Below are 20,683 nucleotides of genomic sequence, written 5' to 3'. Positions count from 1 at the left end.
CTTAGGACCAGTAGCAATAATGTTTTTATCCTCTCCCTCCTTCCCGCCCTGTCCCACCAACAAAATTTTGAAATTACCTTAGAATTTCATTATTAGCATTTAGAATCATAGAGCCTAACTATTTTTACAAGCATCTTCTTTGGAGAAATTCCAGTACAGATAAGTTTTTGAAGATGAGGGTCAACCAAAATAACTGAATATCAACATAAGATCCATCCTATCAAAAACCACAGAAATGTCAAACAGAAAGCAACAGGAAAAGGGAACTAAGAGATTAACTAAGGTACCAATATACAAGTAAAGTATAATCATTAGCAAAACAACAAAGGGTTTTAAATCTAAGGATATGCTACTTGACACTAATGGAGGAAATCACAGCTACTATCCCAAATGAGTTCACTATGAATTTGTTATATAATCCCAATTAAGTTTTTCTTCTTGCACAATAAACCCTTTATATTTTCCCTGACTCTCTAGCCCACTCCACACAAGATCTGTCCAAATCTCTTCTTGACCCTTGACCCTATACCATCCTCTCTTAAGTGGAAGACTTTGCCTCTTACTTTATTGATAAAAGAGTCTATTTGTTTAAAAAAAGTCTCCTTCTTTCCCCACATCAATGTTTGTCAACATCATTCATTTTCCCCAGATTTACTTTAATCTTTGGCAATGTGGTAGTGCTTTAGGCCAGCCCCTGCATTTATGCCCTTATTCTAGGAGTTTACCTCTTTGATAATTGATTCTCTCACTACCTACTTCACATTCTCGATGTCTACTGGGACTTTTCAGAATCTTACAAACATGACTAGGCTTTCCTATCCGTAAAAAAAAAAAAAAAAAAAAAAATCCTTCAATTGATCCTATCATCCCTACAAGCAAATTCCTCAAAAAAATTCAAGTACATTCACTGGTTTCTCCTCTCCCATTCACACAAGAACTTCTTGCAATTTGGCTTCTGAGCTTACCACCCCACTGAAACGGCTTTCTCTTAGCTTCTGAGAACTTTTTCTCAGTCTTCCTCCTTCTTGACATCACTGCAGCATTTGACCTTGTTGATTATCACCTCCTGTTTGGCCACACTTTTTCCTGGACTGCCATGGTTCTGCTCTTTCCTGGTTGTCCTTTTTATGTCTATCCATGAGCCTCCTCAGTATCCTTTGCCAGACCATCATCCATCTTCAATCCATTAAGTGTCAGTATTTCCTGAGGATCTGTCCTAGGTCTTCTTTTCTTCTCTCACTACACTTAGTGATTCCATTAGCTGCCATGAATTCAATTATTATATTTATGTAGAAGACTGTAAGAATGTAAATTTTTTAATGTAGAATATTTTCTGATGAGAGAATAGCTTGGCAAAAATTATCCGGCTTTGCGAAACTTTTTCAGAATTTTTTCTTTTTTATTATCTATGTTTTTAGTTTAATTAATTGGAATTCTTTATGATTGACTTGATAAATATCATTCTAACCTTTTTTTATATTTTAAAAATACTATTCATATTTTGAAATTTGGGTTTTACTCAATGGAAATCTAAGTACAATCTCGTTAAATAAGAATTTGATACAAATGTAATGGAAACTTTTACAGGATCTAGTTTGGATCTTTTTCATATGGCCCTTAAAATAACATGAAATATCAAATAGACTGCCTTATGAGGAAAAAAGATGATTTAATAAAATTCAATTTCATAAAATTTTCTGTGACAAATTTCTGGGTATATCTAATTTGGACTATAAAATTGGGGAAGAGTGTGTGTATGTGTACACAGCATTCTGGGAGTTACTTTGTCCAATTACATGCTAATAAACCTAACCATCAAAGTCAAATGGATGAATATTTACAAAAATATAGACTGCGCAGGTAAGAGAAGAGGAAATAAAATATTTAAATAGCCCCACTAAAAAAAAAAAATAAACTGAAGAAGACATCAATTAACTCCCTAAGAAAAAACCTCCAGGGCCAAATGGATTTGCCAGTGAATTCTATCAAGCATTTAAAGAATTACTAATTCCAGTTATATATTTGGAGAAAATAGGGGAAGAAGAATTCCTACCAAATTCTTTTTATGACAAAGATATGGTGTTCATACCTAAATCAGAAAGAACCAAAAGCAGACAATATATAGTTCAGGCACCAAAAGTTCTAAAAGATAGAGGCTGTTGTTATTTCTCACTTTACAAAAAAAGGAAACAGAGGCTTAAAGAGAGTTAAGTGATTTGCTAGATCTGAAGTGGAAGATGAACCCCAAATTTCAAGTACAATATTCTATTCATTATGTCATGCTGCACTAATATATTAATATAGTGCTTTAATGTTTAAAAAATGTTTTACCTATTTAAGAAGAAATATAGTATGGCACAACAGAACAAGCATAAAATCAGAAGTCAGAAAAATAGTTTCTAACCAGTGGGTTGTTAATTACTCAGGACATATTCACTACAAGAAGTCTATCTCAAGAAATGTCTGACTATGAGACAGAGAGAGGCAATGTGGTTTGGCAAAGGAGGGCTGAAATTGGAGTCACAACAAACCTGGTTTTAACTTCTGACATTAGTCATGTGACTGATTATAGGGCAAGTCTCTTAAGCTTTGTGAGCCTCAGTTTCCACAAAGTAAAATGGGGATAAATACTATCTGGAGTGCCTACCTTACAAGGTAGTTGTGAAAATCAAATGAGATAAAATATATAAAAGTGCTTAGGAAACTTTAAGAGTTATGTCAATGTCAACTATAATTTTTAAATAAGTATACCTTCTAAAGAGCAAATAAATGCCTATGCATTTAAATACTGTTTTTGAAATTATGTATATACTACTGTGATTACTAAAATATAAAATCATTTAAAGCACTAATGAATTCAGGGTAGCTTTTTCCTATTATGTATTTTCTCAACTAAAACTAAAAGCATAATTAACATGCTGTAGTTCACAAAATTGGGATCCTTGTATTCAAAATTGGGAGTCACTGAATGAAGATCAAAATTAACATCAAAATTAGGATAAACTAAGATGCTACATGCATTCAGAATAGGGACAAAAAGACTTAATTAAACTAGATTATTAACTCAATGTCAACTTCAAAAGAATACAAGCTCCATGAGGTCAAGGATTGATGTTTTTATCATAATGCCAGTGCCTACCACATAATAAGCACTTAAAAAACATTTACTGAATTAAAAATGAGAAATGTATAAAAGTAAAGATGTTTATCTAGTTATATAATTTTTAGAAAAGTTTTTTTTAAAATATAAAACAACACAACAAAGATGTCAGAACAACCAAACTGCCTCAACCAGCAAATTCTAAAGCTCCTTAATAAGTGCATGTCAACCAAGTGTAACGCCAGTTTTAAATATAAATTCATTTGCAAAGCACTATAGAAGATGACAGATATTACAAGTAAATCTCATATAACAGCAAAAGCTGGCAAGGACAGGGTGAGTCTACAAAAAGCATGGAAGAAAATGGATCTAAACCTGATCATCTCAAGAATATAAGAAGACAAATAAAATTAAAATGGAAAATATCTATCAGAATATTGACAGTAGCCTATTTTTGTCATCAATAATTGTGAAACTACTTTTTAGATCAACACATTAATGCCATAAAATGTAGAAATTGCATTCAAGCAATGATTATCAAAAAAGAAGCTGGACTCAATCAAATCCTTACAAAGAAATCCATCCAGGAAATAACAATTTTCAAGACACTCAAAGATAACTTTTCAAGGTGCTTTAGCATGTGTGACTGGAATCTTCAGTGAAATGGAAGAAATAAAAGGCAGATCCTTAAAAACAGTTCCCTAAGGTAGACCACCTCTTCACACTCATATAAATCACTGAGAAGCACAGAAAAGACTTTCCATATTTGTTCATAACTGTCTCACGCACCCAAATCTGATTTGTTAAGAAATAAAACCTCCCTTCCAGAGGAGTTTCTTCCTTATTTAGGAGCAGCACTTTATACTGAAGAGAAAAGTAGATTAGGTATCTAAGGTATCTAAGGAACGGGGCCTCAAGACAAATCATTTCATCTCTGTGAGCCTCACTTTATTCATCTGTAAGGGACTTTCCAACTATACATCTTACAATTATATGTTGAAATCTTACAGGACTCCCAGACAGAAACAACTCCACAAAGACAATTTTATTCCTGACTTAGGAATAAACTTGGAAGAAAAAATGTTCATTACTCCCATGAAGAGTATCCTGGGCACAGTTCAAATAGAAGAGTCGTTCTCTACAGGTGTTGAAGGTCTCCAGATGGTCCAGTTTAAAGATGGTATTTTGCTGTCTTCATTGAACCCTAGGATACATCAGTGCCTCCTCAATGAGTTTCATGGCCACCCAAAACTGACCTAGTAATTTATGCAAGTGAAGGAAGAGTGAGAATGTGTGTGTGTGTGTGAAAGTGTGAGAATGTATATGTCTGTATGAATATGTATGTGTGTGAGTGTGCGTTTGTGTGTGAGAATGTTTTGTCTGTATGAATAAGTATGTGTGTGAGTGTGTGTGTGCGTGTGCATTTATATCATGGAAAGCACCACAAATGGATAATAAAACGGACCCAAAACTGAATAGAACAGTCTAAATCATCTTCAATAAACCATGTAGTACTTTCACCAATTGTTGGCTCCCCCAATATTCATCTTTTTATTACTAATATTTTCCCAGTGATGCTATATATATCGCAACAAATTATGTACCAATCTAATCTCTGAAGATTAAAATTATAGGCGAACAAATGAAATGAAAGCTGCATGTTATAAGCAGACTACAGTATATTTCCAGTCCTGTATTCCAAGAAGTGTACTTGTTTACCCAGCTCCTAGCACAGTACAGGTACTTGATAAATTTCTCTTGATTGACGCATCATAAAGGACATCATCCACGATATGCATGACTTGAAAAGAATGTAGACTGGACATATAGCAAGAGATAACCACAAACTTCCCAGTGTTGCACTGATATCCAGGAAATATTAGAAGAGCTAGAAGAAATCCACCAGCATACTGACTAAATTCTCTCTGAATATTCATGGAAGGAAATGAATAAAAATCTCACAGGATGAGAAGACAAACAGCTTGCTGTCTGTGTCAGTGAAGTACCTTGGCTTCATAACAACAGTGTAAGAAATAACCCCTGATATTTGGTAAAAGAAAAACAAGTGGTTTTGTACCAAAAAGTGAGATAAAGTAATTTCTGACATTCTTACAAGAAATATCTGAAAGAATTATTTTTTAAGAGCAAAGAAAAAATTATCTTGAATGTTTACAAATAAATGGCCATTACATTACAAATAAAAGGCAAGGGAAAGTAGGCTAATTTTTTTCTTTCTATCTCATCTAAAACCTCACCCTCTGCAAGAAGCCTTTCCCCACCCAAAATCTTAGTACCTTCTAAGACAAACCCCAAGAACATATAGTCTTGAGGACAGAGACTATTTATGCATTTCTTTGTATCCCCTGGACTTATTAAAATGACTGGCACATTATAAGCATTTAATGAATATAAGTATTCATTAAAAGCTTACTGCTAACTTTTTGACCTGACCATAAGAAAGCTAATTTATTAAAAATGTTTTCTACTGTCCAAGAGAAGTACTATATCTGTGAAGAGCAATGTAGGTCTATAACCTAGACTTTTCAAAGTTTTCAGATCTATGATTTAAGTAATGAAGGCATCTCTTTCACCAATGCAGATCATGGACCTTTCATGCTTTAGAAAACAATTCATGTGTTGATGGGCCATAAAATTCAATCTATGGTAGCCAATCTCATGGAATGAGCCTTTCTGAACGTAGATTGGTCTGTGGCTGACAAGTCTAGTAAGAACCATACTCAAAAGCTTTCAAGCTCAGTAAGGTCTGTCACAGTAAGCATTTCTGCAGGCACAATCTTCAAGAAACCAGGGTCACAAACCAGGGTCACCTCTACACAGTGATAGAAAAGACCCACAAAATTGCAGAGGATTTTGGCAGAATACCTGATTATTAAAAGTCAGGTTTTACTCTTAATTCTCCAGGATTAACCTTTCAATAATTAAAATGACAAGATCTTCATCTCTGATTTCACTGAATAACAGTCACTCTACAGGGATCATGAACTGATGGTTGCTATAAAAGTATATTTAAAAAATTAGAAAGAAAAATTTAATATTTTAGTTTGTCGATTTAATCTATTCAATTTGCAAATTAGTTATTCAACTGTAGTATTACATCTTTAAATTATGCAAATACATTTTAAAAGCTGAAAATGAGAAAAAATTGTTAATACAAATTAGCTATCATTATACTTGAGGACATAATGAGTAGCATATATTTATACAAAATATGGCATAAACTGAAGTTATTCAATAGCATGCAAAAATAGTTTTCGAAAAAGATCAAGAAATGGTCTAAGGACTAAAAAGCCCCAATTTAGGGGGGATTTTTAAAATTAAAGTGTTAACAGGGTCATGAGCACCTGAAATGAGGTGCTCTCTTCCCTTTATGCTTTCAAGAAAAAAGTTCCCTGATCAAAAATTAGGTTGAATTATCAAAGCTACATGTGTCAGTATGTACCATGGTCACACACAAAAAAATGAAATTACTAACATCTACCAAAACTGGCAAATTATTAGATGTGAAATACATGAAAATTTTCCAAATAAGTAACTCATTCTTATTCAAGTCTCTAATGGTATTTGTGACAGGAAAAGTGATAAATTTGAGAGCAAGTATAGAATAATGAGCAGTTATCCAGGTTTTAGTAACAAGAACACCTGAATTCCAGCTCTACTTCTGAGAGAGACTGGATGATGGAACCCTATCCAAGCCTCTCAATATCTTAGGGCATCTGGAAACTATGAGACTTTCAATTGCAGAAAAGATAAAGAACTGAATCAGTAGATGTAACTTTTTCACCAGGAAATTCTCTTACCAAAGAAAATCTAAGTCTGGACCATCCCTCCAAAGGCAATAAATTATATTTTTTTGTTTTGTTCCTAAAACCAAGAGTTTTTTTTCTTAATGATACATTTCTGTTAACAGAATGTAATGTACTCATTAGTACAGGAAGCTTTAGTGAAGCTATTAAGTTGGAACTCTTTAGGAGAATGAGTAGCTAAAATACTACATTTTAATCTATTCAGCTTTAAGACATTAACCAAGTCACAAATTTTAATATTGTATTAAAGGAAGGGACATTTCTATATAATGTTACATAGGATTTGCTTCAAGTTCTACATGCAATTCACTAAAGGAAGTATCTACCATATACCAGTGTCTTGTTGGCATTGAATATGTTTGTTGAATTGAATCTATCATAGTCTCCTTCCACTAAATAAGCAATTCTTTAATACCGTGAAAAATATGTAAAGGCAAATAGTAATCGTTCTTGAACCAATAAAAAAAATTGAGACAAGGGTTAAACCCCAGTCCATAATAGTGTCAAAATACACAATAAATACCAGATAATTTCAATACATCCAATATATACATCTCTGAAAAGATGCCTATTGAGAAAAATTCAACATTTGGATAATTTGGAAAATATTTCCTATGTTCATAACCCTCTTCCCAAAATATTTATGTTTCATATAGATATATGAAAAGCTGGAACCAAAAAGCCCTTCTTTTCATGGCTCTATTGTACTCCTTTTTTATGAATATCTGCAGCCAATCTCATATTCCAGGTTTTGTTTCCCTTAATGTATTATCTTCTCTTGGCTTTTGCCTTTTATTCTTCTGGGACATTAATTACCTGCTGATTAATTACTGACTCTTCTAACACTGATGCAAGTTGATAACAAGGAGCCAGTGATAGCAGGTACAAGTCTAAGGAGAGGAATGCTCTTCTCTACAATGCAAAATTGGACTTTTTAAAAAAACAAAGACACACTTAAACCAAGAAGAAGCAAGACACAGGCAAAACCTGGATTTTTGTGTGGTAGTTTAAGAAGATAAAGGTTACAAATTACCCAAAGAATTAGAAAACTCACTACTAGATGATGCAGACCATACACTGGCTCAATTTCTACGTCAAATCACAATAGACTGAAAATTTTATGTATCCAAATTTAACCTAACAGATAATAAATCTACTTTTACAAATAACACAATAGCCAAATGTCATACGCTACAGCCTCTTAGAAATTTTCGAATATGTTGCCACATTAACTCTTTACTACGTACTTTGGCTTTGTCGGCTTGCTTTTTCAGTTCTTCCATCTCCTTCAATAAATCAGTGTTCTTCCTTTGGGCCTCTTTCAGGGTTCCCTCAGTATCCAACAAAGCTTTCTTCAGACCATGCAGAACTGCTTCATGTTTTGTGATTGTCTCAGAATTGGCTTTTTCATGTCTAGCTTGGAGGTCCTTGCACTGGCTGTGGCTTACCTCAATTTGCTTTTCCTGGAAGAATCCAGAATGTTAGAATTCAGACCACCCAACCTGATGAAAGTTCTCTCTGTCCCATAACCAACAAATGCTCCTACTTGTTTTCCTCTTACCAGATCTAACACTTTCTTCTGTAATTCCCTCTTTTCTTCCTCATGCTTTGCAATTATATTCTTCTGATCTTGCTCAGCTTTCAAAGTTGCTTCCCCAATACTTTTCTGCAGAAGAGCTGCTTCATCATTTGCCTTTGAAAGCCGGAGCTGTAATTCTTCCACAAATCTAAGAGGATAAAATTGTCAGACTTTATAAGGAAAACCATTCAAAACTTTGAAATAATAAATGTGAAAAAACTATAATGTATAAATATTTCTCATAAAACTAAGCTTATCTCTGCAAGTCAACATGAGTAGCCAATGATTTCATTAGTAAGACTGACATTCATGTAGAAGCAGCTGCACCATGGGCCTCTTTCAGCAGATGCGGAAGTTCTCCCTTGTGTTCCCTCCCCTATTCAAATATGAGCTTCTGGAGAGCAGGGGCTATCTGACTTTTCTCAAATCCCTAACACCTAATACAGCACTTTGCATATAGCCTTATTCATACCCATATCCATTCACAAGAAAAAAACAAAACAAAAAAAATACAGTTCCAAAAACTTCTTTGCATAAATGTCTTTTATTTTTTGTTAATAAACTCCAAAAGGTTCTATATATAGCAATGCAAAGGTCTTGCTTTTCCACAAACAGTAATATCCCCATTTTACAACTTAAAAAGAAAAAAAATTTTACCTTTCAAACAGTAATATACCCATGTCACAAGCTAAAAAAATGTTTTTACCTTGCTTCTAATGTTAAGGCCACATTGTAAAGACAGTAAAAGGTGCCCACCATTTCTGAAGATACTTGCTTACTTAACTAATTGTTATTTTAAGACCCAATATGAAGCAAATATTACAACAACACAAATATAACATGATACTCAACATACTTATCTTTCAGCCTAAGTTCTTCATTCATTTTTGTCAACTGGGAAGAATTATCTCCAGACATCTTCATGATTTCTACAATTTCACTTTCTAGTTTTTCCTTTGTTTCCATTAACTGCTGCTCTCTTTCATCCTTCTCTTTAAATTTCTCTTCCATATCTGATTATAATATTAAATAATGACAATTATTATAACAACAACAATTTCCCTACTATACAGAATGAACAACTTTCAAAATATATAGAAATTTAGCAGAAAAATCAAAATCATGTAGAATAAGAAAATGTACACTTCATTGTTGTTTTCTTGTTTGCTGGTAGGGTTTTTCTGGAAGATGCTCTTCACTAAGTCTATAAACGATGAGTTTATAACCATCCCTTGCACCTTCTGGCTTCCTTGAAGGGCTAGAGCAAATCCAACCCTCTACAAGATGCAAAAGCCAGTTCTCACCATGTCCCCTCTATCCTGTAACTTGCCTTTGAGAATAGCTCCCATTCACACTGAGCATATTTTGTGTATAGTTTGCCTGTTTTCTTTCCTATTACAATGTGAGTTCCTTGAGGACAGGGAGGGAGTTTCTGTTTCTTTGTATCCCCAGTGCTTAACAAAGTACTCGACACACAGTAGGAACTACTTAATTAATGCTTATGGACTGATTGACCTAATATTTTACAATTACAAAAAAGAGCCATTTTATCCAGCTATTCAACAGTCTGCAAAACCAAAATATAACAGCAGAACAGTGACTTGTCCCTGGATTGCTTCTACACGAATTCCATCAAAAACAACTAAGAAGACACTAGTTGATACTGATTCCATTTCTCATAGCACTCTAGTAGTGCACAAAACCTCTCACAACCTCTCGGTCAGAAAGATAGATTCATAGCCCAAAGCAACCTTTGAAAATACTTAATTATAATAATAACTCTAAAAAACTATTTAATAGAAGAGATGCAAATGGTAAGTAACATTGTTGCTCTATAACTCAAACTCCAAATGAATAATCCTTTCCACTTTCTCATCATGACAGATATTTGGAAAAAAGGAGGTAATGAGGAAGGCTCGGAGGCAAGTGGAGACTGGCCCAAAGGCTAGGACTCGAACCCATGTCCTCCGACAGCACAAGAATCCGAGTGTGCATTTTTATTTTGAGTTGTCTTTCAGTCATGTCTAACTCCTCGTGAACCCACTTGGGGTTTTCTTGACAAAGAACCACAGTGGTTTGCTACTTCCTTCTCCAATTCATTTTACAGAAGAAACGGAGGTAAACAGGGTGAAGTGACCTGCCCAGAATCCCAGAGTGAGGTTTGAAGTCAGACTGGAAGTCAGGAAGGAACATCCAGGGCCTGCTGCTCACCACACCTTCCCCCAGGGCGCGATTAAACACACATTGCCACATTTGTGGGTTCTACGTGTGATGGTGCTGAGGTGGGAGTTCTGTGGTTCTCGAACCCCACGCCACAGCCAGCCGCTCACACGGTTCAGCCTCTGTGCCCTACGACAAGAGAGCCACCTCTAAGGCCCGATCACGGGCCATCCCAATGATGATCCTGAGGCTTTCTGCTCCTGACCCTGGGACCTCCTGCCCTGACCCTGGGACCTCCTGCCCTGAGGTGCCACTGCCTGGGAGCCCCTTGTGGGCTCATCCCCTCAGCAGTGCTGCCTTGCTTTCTGCGTTGGTGAGGCAGATGGCACCATGAGAGGATGCCCAAGGCTCCAGCTCTCCCTCCACATTCTTGCCAGGAGGCTCCCAGGCAGGCATCAGTCTGCATTCTGATGGCAAAGCTCAAGAAGTCAGGGAGTCCTTTTGGACCAGTGTGCTGAAACTCTCAGCCAGAAACAAGCCAAAAGGCCTAAACCTGGACCAGACCTTTATATAACTCAGACCAGGAGGGCATTTAACTGATCTTGAAAGCTTCCAGACCCTCAGGCAGAGGTCTGATTGCAAGACAAGGACAAAGGACATAAGCTCAGGTCACACATCCTTCCTTCCCCTCCCCCATCACAAAGGTGCAGAGACCAGCCTTGACATAAAGTCCAAAGTCAAGAAGTAGGGTGGCATCAATTGGAGAATGGCTGGATAAATTGTGGTATATGAATGTTATGGAATATTATTGCTCTGTAAGGAATGACCAGCAGGATGAATACAGAGAGGCTTGGAGAGACCTACATGGACTGATGCTAAGTGAGATGAGCAGAACCAGGAGATCATTATACACTTCGACAACGATATTGTATGAGGATGTATTCTGATGGAAGTGGATTTCTCTGACAAAGAGACTTAACTGAGTTTCATTGGAGAAATGATGGACAGAAACAGCTACACCCAAAGAAGGAATACTGGGAAATGAATGTGAACTATTTGATTTTTGATTTTCTTCCCGAGTTATTTTTACCTTCTGAATCCAATTCTCCCTGTGCAGCGGGAGAACTGTTCGGTTCTGCAAATATGTATTGTATCTAGGATATACTGCAACATATTTAACATATATAGGACTGCTTGCCATCTTGGGGGGGGGGAGGAGGGAGAGAGGGGAAAAAACGAAACATAAGTGATTGCAAGGGATAATGTCGTGTAAAAATTAGCCTGGCATGGACTCTGTCAATACCAAGTTATTATTAAATAAAATTAAATTTAAAAAAATTAAATAAAAAAAAAAAAAGAAGTAGGGTGGAAGAATCAGCAAACCAAAAAACTCTCAACCATAAAGAGCAACTATGATGATATGAAACATGGAAAAGAATGACTCGAAAACATCTACAAAGAAAATTCACAAAGAAAAATGCTACCTAGATATAAGCCCAACAAGAATGCCTCATATTACGACAAGAGTTAAAGAAGGAAGTAAAAAATATTTTAAAAAGCAAATGAGAATTTTTCTTCTGCAACAAGAGAACTGTACAGATCTACACACACATATATCTAGCATATACTTTAACATATTTAACATGTATAACACTGCCTCCATCTAAGGGAGGGGATGAAAGGAGGGAAGGGAAAAGTTGGAACATAATTGAATATAAGGGACAATGTTGTAAAAATTACCCATGTATATGTTCTGTCAATAAAAAGCTATAATTTAAAAAAAAATAAGAGCAGTAAAAAAAAAAAATTGGGGAAAGAGGCAAGAGTTAGAGAAGGTTAAAAGAGAACAGTTTGGAAAAAAAAATCTTAAGAAAAACAAGGATCCCTTGCTAAACTATACCTACCCTTTAAAGAAATTTAGCCTACCTTATAGTTTGAGGAGTCATTAAAACTTGACATGCTTTAATGGCTTTTAATAGTGTCTTAATTTCAAGTTCTGCTAGAGAACTTAGCTCTGATCTTTTCTCTTTGTTAATTGCTAAAAGCCTACATAGACTTATGTTAGCAACATAATAAAATCTTTGCCTCTTGATACGGTGAAGAAAAAAGAAACAATAAAACAATAACTATCCTTTTAGTCTTCTCTGATTAGCTTTCTTTCCATCACACTCTCTACAAACTTACTAAATTTGGCATTTTTCATCAAACATGTTACATAATCTCTTCCCTATCCCTCACAAGAGAACTTTATACTTTACTGACAAAGTCACTTATCATGGGCTTTTTCCTGTCCCCACCCCATATGTACATCTTATGACCTCTACTAGAATGTGAGCTCTTTTGAGAGTGGGAACTGTTTGACTTTTCTATTTGTATCCCCAGAAGCTATCACAATGCCTTGCACATATAATAACACATTTTAATAAATTCTTCATTCACTGATCCTCTTTGCCTCTTTTCCACTCTCTAAAGAAGTTATAACATTAATCCCTGTACATCCAATTCCCTCCCTTTTCTTTCCATAAAAACTGGCTCCTTTCTTTCAATCACAAAAACACACTCAATTTCCCTTGAATATCATCCCCTCAAAATGTTGTTCTCTATCTTTCTTATTTTCACAGTCAAACTCCTGGAAAGAATTATCCATATTCCTGGCTTGCCTTTCTTCACTCCCTACTCACTTATCAACACCTTATAATCTGGCCTTTTACTCTACCAGTAGTCTGAAGTGCTCTTTCAAGAAATCAATTTAGTAAATACTCTACCTGATAGTCTTTTCCAAATATTAATTCTATTCAAGTTCTCCAAAGTGTTTGGCACTGATGCCTACCCTCTCCCTAGGAATAATCTGTTGGATTCTATGATAGTGCTTATCTCAGGGTTTTCCTCCTATGTGCCTGAGTATTCCTTCTGGATTATCAGCCTCAGGCCAACTAAGAATATCAATCTTCTAATAGCTCTTTTCTGAGCTTTCTTATTATTATTCTTATATTCCTTTCTTATATTTCCTTATTATTATTATATTCCCTTGTGATTATTATTATTGTATTATTATATTCCTTTCTTATTATAATCCCTTATTAGCTCCCAAACATTCAAATAAATCATATAATATATCAATCCTAATTCCCGTCTTGAACTTCAGTCCCACATAACCAACAATTCAATGGATATCTCCACCTGAATGGCTGAGAGATCTCATACCAAGCATATCCAAAATGGGTTTTATGTTTCCTCACAAAGCTGGCTCTTCTCCAAATTTTCCCCTTTCTATGGAGGGTATTATCCAGGTCCATAACCTCTGCATCACCTTTGACTCTTCCAATTCCTTGCCACATCTTTTTGACTCTATATTTTTGTCTCCTTCGCTAGATCTTGATCCAGATCACATCTATTAACCATGGGTATCCAACGGCCTCTCCTCACCTCTTCCTCTATACTATTTCCTTTAGTGATCTCATAAGCCCCATCATTTCAATGATTCAAAGATCATCTCTATTCAGAAGATTCTCAGATCTATGTATCCATCTCTAACTTCTCTCTATTCTCCAGATTTGCATCTTCAAGGGACTATTAGAAATCTCAGACTGGATGTCCAGTAGACATCTTACACTTAACATGCCCAAAACTGAACTCATTAACTTTCCCACCTTATTTATTCACTTCCTAACTTCCCTGTTACTGTCAAGGACAGTACCACTGTTCAAATCATCCAAGCTCACAACCTAGATGTCATGCTGCTTCTCTCCTCTCTCCCCACTCATTGCCAAGTCCAAACAATTTTACCTTTGCAACTTCTCTCAAAAATGCCCCTTCTCTTCCTTACATTACCTGTGGCTCTGGTGGAGGCCCCCATCACCTCACACTTGAAGTACTCTTTACATCTTCCCAATTTCAGTTCATCTTCTACTCAGCTGTTAGGAACTTAGATTCATATATTGTCCTTCACAATCTGGCCCTCTCCTACCTCTCCAATCTTATTCTCACACACACACACACACACACACTGAGATCCAGTAACAGTGGTCTCCTTCCTGTACCTCCATCTCCAGATTCCAGGCATTCCCTCATGTAAAACTGTGTCCCTACCTCAGTGCCTTTGCACTGGAACACTTGTCTCCTGGCACCCATAGCTTCCTTCAAAGCACAACTCCAACACATCCCCCACCTAAGCCATTTACTAAGGTCCATCCCCACTCTCCTATCCAACTGTCAGCACTCTCTCTCTTAAAATTACTTTCAATTTTATGTCTGTGGGCATAATCTATACCAACAGAATGTAAGGTACTTGAGAATGTTTTCTATCTGACTTATAACTTGGTAGATTATTTTGAGAAACTCCGGGCAAGAATGGAACCAATTTGTTCATGTTTCTCTGAACTTTGCAGGACAAGTCCTCAGAGGATAGCAATCTAGGCTATCACTAGAACATGACAAGAAATCTGATAAGTGTCTGTACTCCTTTGATAGCTAATGTCAACTACATGACACAATGAGCCAAGAGACCATAAAAATATCTAACCAGAGAGAGAATTCCTCCAGATCATTAAAAAATCTCTACTTCCATGTAGCTAGGAGTTAAAAGGAAGGAAGGAAACAAGCATTTATTAAGCACTTACTGTATGCCAGGCACTGTGCTAAGCACTTTTACAAATATTATCTCATTTGACCCTTCAAGAATTTGAAAAGATAAAGTCCTACTCTGATAACCATTTTAAAGTTGGAGAAGCTTAGACAAACAAAGGTTACATGGCTTGCCCAGATTCAAAATTGTCCAAGACAGAATCTGATTTTGGTCTTCCTAACTCAAGGCCCAGTGGTCTGTGTACTGTGGCATCATTAGATGCCATGGGAAAGATTAAGTAGTAAGTTAGGTTTAAAATATTCACTGTGACAAAATCCAGTGTTCAACGTTCTATTCTGTTTAGTCTAGAACAGTAAATAATGTTTTTCTTACCTGACATATTATATTTCAATTTCTTCAGATCAGAAGACAGAGCACTAAACTGTTCTTCTTTTTGGTGTAGTTTATTTAGCGTTTCTATTTGGGAAAGATATTCACTTCAGATTTATGGCTCACCTGTCTTATAAATGCTTATGATCCTTAAAGTGACAGGGAATCCTCAAAAAGAAACCATGAATGAACAGATACAGAAACAGACTCAATCAGCACACCAGCTGTAAACACCATGTCAGTATCCAGCATCAAATATAAGGCGTTCTGCCTGGCCTTCAGACCCCTTTCAGGCCTGCCCACTCGTGCATCTTTTGTCTCCTTAAACCTTACTCCCCACACTGTACACAGGCGTCCAGCTTCTTTGCCAACAAACTCCAAACTCCAGACATTTTCACCAGCTATCTCCAGTCACAAGTACAAGCTGGAACACTCTTTTTCCTCACTCCCAGCTCCGATTTTCCTTGGCTTCCTTCATCCCACCCTCTGCAAGAAGCCTTTCCTGATTCTCCATAATCTTGGTACTTTACCTCTGAGATTATCCCCTTTCCTTCTGGCTATGACTTATTTGTACATAGTTGTTTACAAGTCACCTCTCCAGTTAGACTGTAAAAAATTCTGGAGGGCAGAACTGTTTCTTTAAAAAAGAAACTTTTTGTTGTAGCCCCAGTGCTTAGCATAATCTGGCACACAGCAGGTGTTTAAATAAACACTAGCTGACTGATGAAATATGAAATGCAAAGCCCACTCTACCATTCTTCCCAATCCCTCCTTCCTGTCATAAGGTTCCTTTCTATCAAAATTTTTTTCTTAGGAAATGATCTGAAACTTCTTTAAGCTAAAAAATCTCTAGTAATGCTTAATTAAGATCTGATTTCCCACCTCTACGTTATCTGCATTTCAATAAAAGATTATTGAATATTAAACTGGAAGAGATCTTAAAGATCATTTAATCAGAAACTCTAATCTTACAGATGTGGCAAATGAGGCACAAAAAGAGAAAGGTCTTATTGCTAGTTAAATAATTAAATGGGGCAATAAAACTCAGAACTCTGTACTTTACAATATGCTACCTGACAGCAAAGGAATAAATGCTTTCCATACTTCAGGAAACAGTAAAACAGAATAGGTGTGTTTTTGTGGGATGGATGTTTATGATTATATGTTTAGGTCTTCCCACTTCCTGGTTTCAATAAGACTTAAACATCAGTCTTAGTTTGTAATATTTATATTTTCTTTGAGATTATTTTGCTCATCTACTAGGAAAACATACCTTGCATTTTTTGTTGAATAGCCACTGATTCCTCTGAAGCATCTGCAAACTTTTTTTTCTTAAAAAAAAAGAGAAAAAGAAAAAATTTATTTTTTAGAAAATAAATTTAATGTAAGCTCTCTTCAATATAATCTAATTAAAGCTATATTTTAGTTAAGAACTTTGCAATATTAATTTCCTGAAAATATGAAGACATTATTACTACCATTAAGAATGACTAGCCTTTTAGAGCCTATTGGCAACACAGCACTTAGCACAGTACCTAGCACAAAGATACCTATTTAATGTCTGCTCAATTGGGCTTTTCTTTTCTTCTTCTTTTTTTTTTTTTTTTTTTTGGGGGGGGGGGGGGGGCTGACTTGCCCAAGGTCACACTGCTAAGAAGTGTTAAAGTGCTTGAGGCCAGATTTGAACTCAGGTCCTTCTGACTTCAGGGCTGGTATCCTATCCACTGCACCACTTAAATGCCCCAGTTATTTTTTTTTTTCCCAAACTATATGATCAGCCCACTTCTTAGGTTCATGTATAAACAAATAAAAGTAAATGACCTAATACACATAAAAATATTATAAGAAAGATTAACTGGGTATGATTTTTTTTTCTGGCTATGGTCTTATAATCCTATAATAGGAGGTCTTATCAAATCAGATAGATCCTGTGGACTAAGAACCTGTGTTAAAGCTAATGCTTTGTTTTATATATGCTATTTCCTGAAGTCAGGCCATCATTCTAAGATAAAGATTTTTACTAGTCTTACAATTAATCTCAAGGTCTGAATGAAAGGAATGACCAACAGTCAATCCAATCTGATGTTTTACTGAAATCTGTTTGTACATCCCATCTGTCGGGATAATAAAAAGAAGATGATGCAAATAAAAAGTCCATTAAAGCCAATGATTTACAGTAACGAACAGAACCAACTATATCCAGAGAAAGAACTTTGTTATTGTTTGCTAGCATTTTTGTTTTTCTTCCCAGGTTATTTTTACCTTCTTTCTAAATCCGATCTTTCTTGTATAGCAAGATAACTATATAAATATGTATACATATATTGTATTTAACATATTTAACATGTATGGGACTACCTGCCATCTAGGGGAGGGGGTAGAGGAAAGGAAGGGAAAAGTTGGAACAAAAGTTTTTGCAAAGGTCAATGTTGAAAAATTAACCATGCATATGTTTTGTCAATAAAAAGCTAATTAAAAAAACCAATGAATTAATTGTTTGACTTAGTTCTAGGGATCTTTACTCAAAATATAGAACAGTACATTTTATCTTCAGTACATGAATATAGGAAGTTCCAAACTTAATGTATTTCAAAAATTTGTTTCTTAAGTCCATTATTCTAAACATTCCTTCAACAATGTCATAAATAGTAGCTCTAAGACTAGTTCTCCTTACCCCCAAATTTAACTAGACAGACCTAATGAAAGATAGAAGATAACACTATTATAATATCGATAATTAAAATTTAAAAACCAGTACAAGCACATATACATTATACTCATACATATTTAAGATATCTTTAAATTCTAAGTTGGAAGATGATAAGATGACAAAAGGATCTGTGGGGATTCTAACAGGGACCACTGGGCAATTCTTCAAAGGCTTTAGAGATATACTATGGACAGTGGTGTTTCATTATGGTTAGCAGTTTTCCTCAATGCAAGTGCGTATTTTTTTTTATTATCACTCTTGATCAGGATCAGTTTTTGCCTCACAAGTGGAATAGAGAAAGTGAGAAAGAGGGAAATAAATTTCCTAAGATAACTACCAAAGAAGAAAGGTAATTAAATAAGATGTGTGTATATATAAGAATAGCTGCCAAAGAGGGGAAACACTGCCCAAGTTCCCTTGATGGTTTGGAATTTTTCTGTTTCCTGAAAAAATGTTGAGTTCACCTTTACTGTAGAATGAAGGAATGGAAGAAATGACCAATGATTCTAAAAAGACAAATTGGGGCCTGAGTATAAGAAGCTTTTAAAGTCAAATAGAGGAGTTTTCACTTGATTTAAAGAACAATATGGAACAGATTTTAGGATAATAACACAGTTAAGATTCACAGCTAAAGAAACCTACCTCCTCTTTGATAACAATTTGAAGAATGACAGGAGTAGGAAGATAACAAGCACAAAGAAGAAATAAAAGGTATACAACAGTTTAGGAAAGATGAAAAAGACAATGTGGTAGTTACATGAACTGAGAGAAGCACAAACAGCAAGATTTGGTAAACTGACTAGATAAAATAAAATAAAAATAGAAACAAGGAATCTCTGTGGGTGAGGAAAAGTGATGAATCAAGATTACAAAACCTGGGGAAAATATTGGTGCCTCCAACTGGAATAGGAAAGTCTGGAAGAAGGATGGAGTGAATGGTGTTTTTAGACACCTTGAGTTGGAAGTGGTACATACAGTTTTAACTGTCCAATAGGAGATGCTGCAAAACTGGAACTTGGGAAGAGACAGGGACTTGATATGTAAATCAGGGAATCACTGTAGAGAGATAATGAATTTATAAGAAGCTAATGAGCAGAACAAAGCTAATGAAAGTACAAAAGAGAAGAGAGTCTAGAACAGAGCCTTGAAGAACACCCACAATGAGGAGACCTGATAACTAAGCAAAGTAATCAGACAGACAGGAGAAACACAAAGGATAAGTAGTTTGACGAAAAAACAAAACAGAAGAGTGTCTAGAAGAGAGCATTCAACACTGCACTAAAAATAGCTGAGAATTCAAAAGATGGAGGTCTGAGACAAAACCATCAGATTTGGCAGGAGGACTGAGACAAAACCATCAGATTTGGCAATCACACAGTATTTGGTCCTTTTAACAAACTTTTAAGATATGGCATATCAAATAATGTTTAAGAGGGCCAGCCTTGGGAGAATGAAAGATCTAAATTCAAGACCTTCCTTTTCAACATATTAACTATGAAGATACAAGGGCAGAACTTCTGAGATGAGAAAACTCACTCTCTGGATCTTCTAAAAAATGCCCCATGACCAGGAAATCTTGGCAGCTTACCAGATTAGCCTCTTTAACCACTAGGGCAGGGGATAAGCAATGGGTCATTTACATAAAAGGGACATTCCTACAATGAGGGTTTCTAAAGGAGTGCCTTTAATGGAAACTAAATCTTTTGTGAAATAAGAAAATGATTTTTTTAAAAAAAGAAAGAATAGACAAAGAAAGGCATGATACCTACCTTTTGGAGGCTGGTTTATATTTAACCTATTTCAACTAATCTTCATACACTCATCTTATATCAGGGCTTGACAGGGATAAGCAATCAAAAACAAATAATTTATAACTAATTTTGAGTAAAAGTCAACACAATAAGTCCTGAAAAAGACTCATCCAATAAGATACTTACCAAAATCTGAAGTTCTTTTTCCAAATCATCTTTCACTTGACTCACTTCACTCAAATTTTTCTGAAGATTAATGAGCTTTAACTCTTTCCCCTGTAGTTCTTTTGTTATGTGACTAGCCTAACATGGATCGTTACATGGAATAAAAGCAAACAAACAACAAAAAAAAGAAACAAAAATGAAGGGGGGGGAATTAAAAACTAAAAAAAATTATGAGAAAGTAAACATGGTAGATAGAACAAAGCTGAAGAAAATAAAGGCATGTGTTAAAATACTTTTAGTGATAAGCCAATTACGAAATTATAATTCTACACAGAAATGGTTAAAACTTCCTAATAATTATTGCTTAATTAAGTATCATCAGATACTTAAAAGAATGTTATAGTTTTTGTTTTTAACTTTTGAATGTCTGCATGTCAGAG

General features: G+C 35.4%; 1 protein-coding gene across 6 annotated transcripts in view; it reads right to left on the bottom strand.

Moving 5' to 3' along the window:
* The window catches only part of CLIP1 (CAP-Gly domain containing linker protein 1), a 159,202-nt gene that overhangs the window by 52,672 nt on the left and 85,847 nt on the right, over positions 1-20,683 (bottom strand). For 5 of the 6 annotated variants that reach the window (XM_051972720.1, XM_051972715.1, XM_051972716.1 and 2 more), the window contains 6 exons: positions 20,265-20,381; positions 16,891-16,948; positions 15,621-15,704; positions 9,360-9,516; positions 8,486-8,651; positions 8,172-8,387 (listed from right to left, as the gene is read on the bottom strand). In XM_051972720.1, coding sequence (XP_051828680.1) covers positions 8,172-8,387; positions 8,486-8,651; positions 9,360-9,516; positions 15,621-15,704; positions 16,891-16,948; positions 20,265-20,381 — 798 coding nt within the window. The remainder of the gene's footprint in view (positions 1-8,171; positions 8,388-8,485; positions 8,652-9,359; positions 9,517-15,620; positions 15,705-16,890; positions 16,949-20,264; positions 20,382-20,683) is intronic. The other variant, XM_051972719.1, reaches the window with a different exon arrangement.

This window comes from Antechinus flavipes, chromosome 1 (assembly GCF_016432865.1).
Source record: "Antechinus flavipes isolate AdamAnt ecotype Samford, QLD, Australia chromosome 1, AdamAnt_v2, whole genome shotgun sequence".
Classification (NCBI taxonomy): Eukaryota; Metazoa; Chordata; class Mammalia; order Dasyuromorphia; family Dasyuridae; genus Antechinus; species Antechinus flavipes.
The sequence above is the reverse complement of the archived record's forward strand: the minus strand, read 5'-3'. Positions and strand labels throughout refer to the sequence as shown.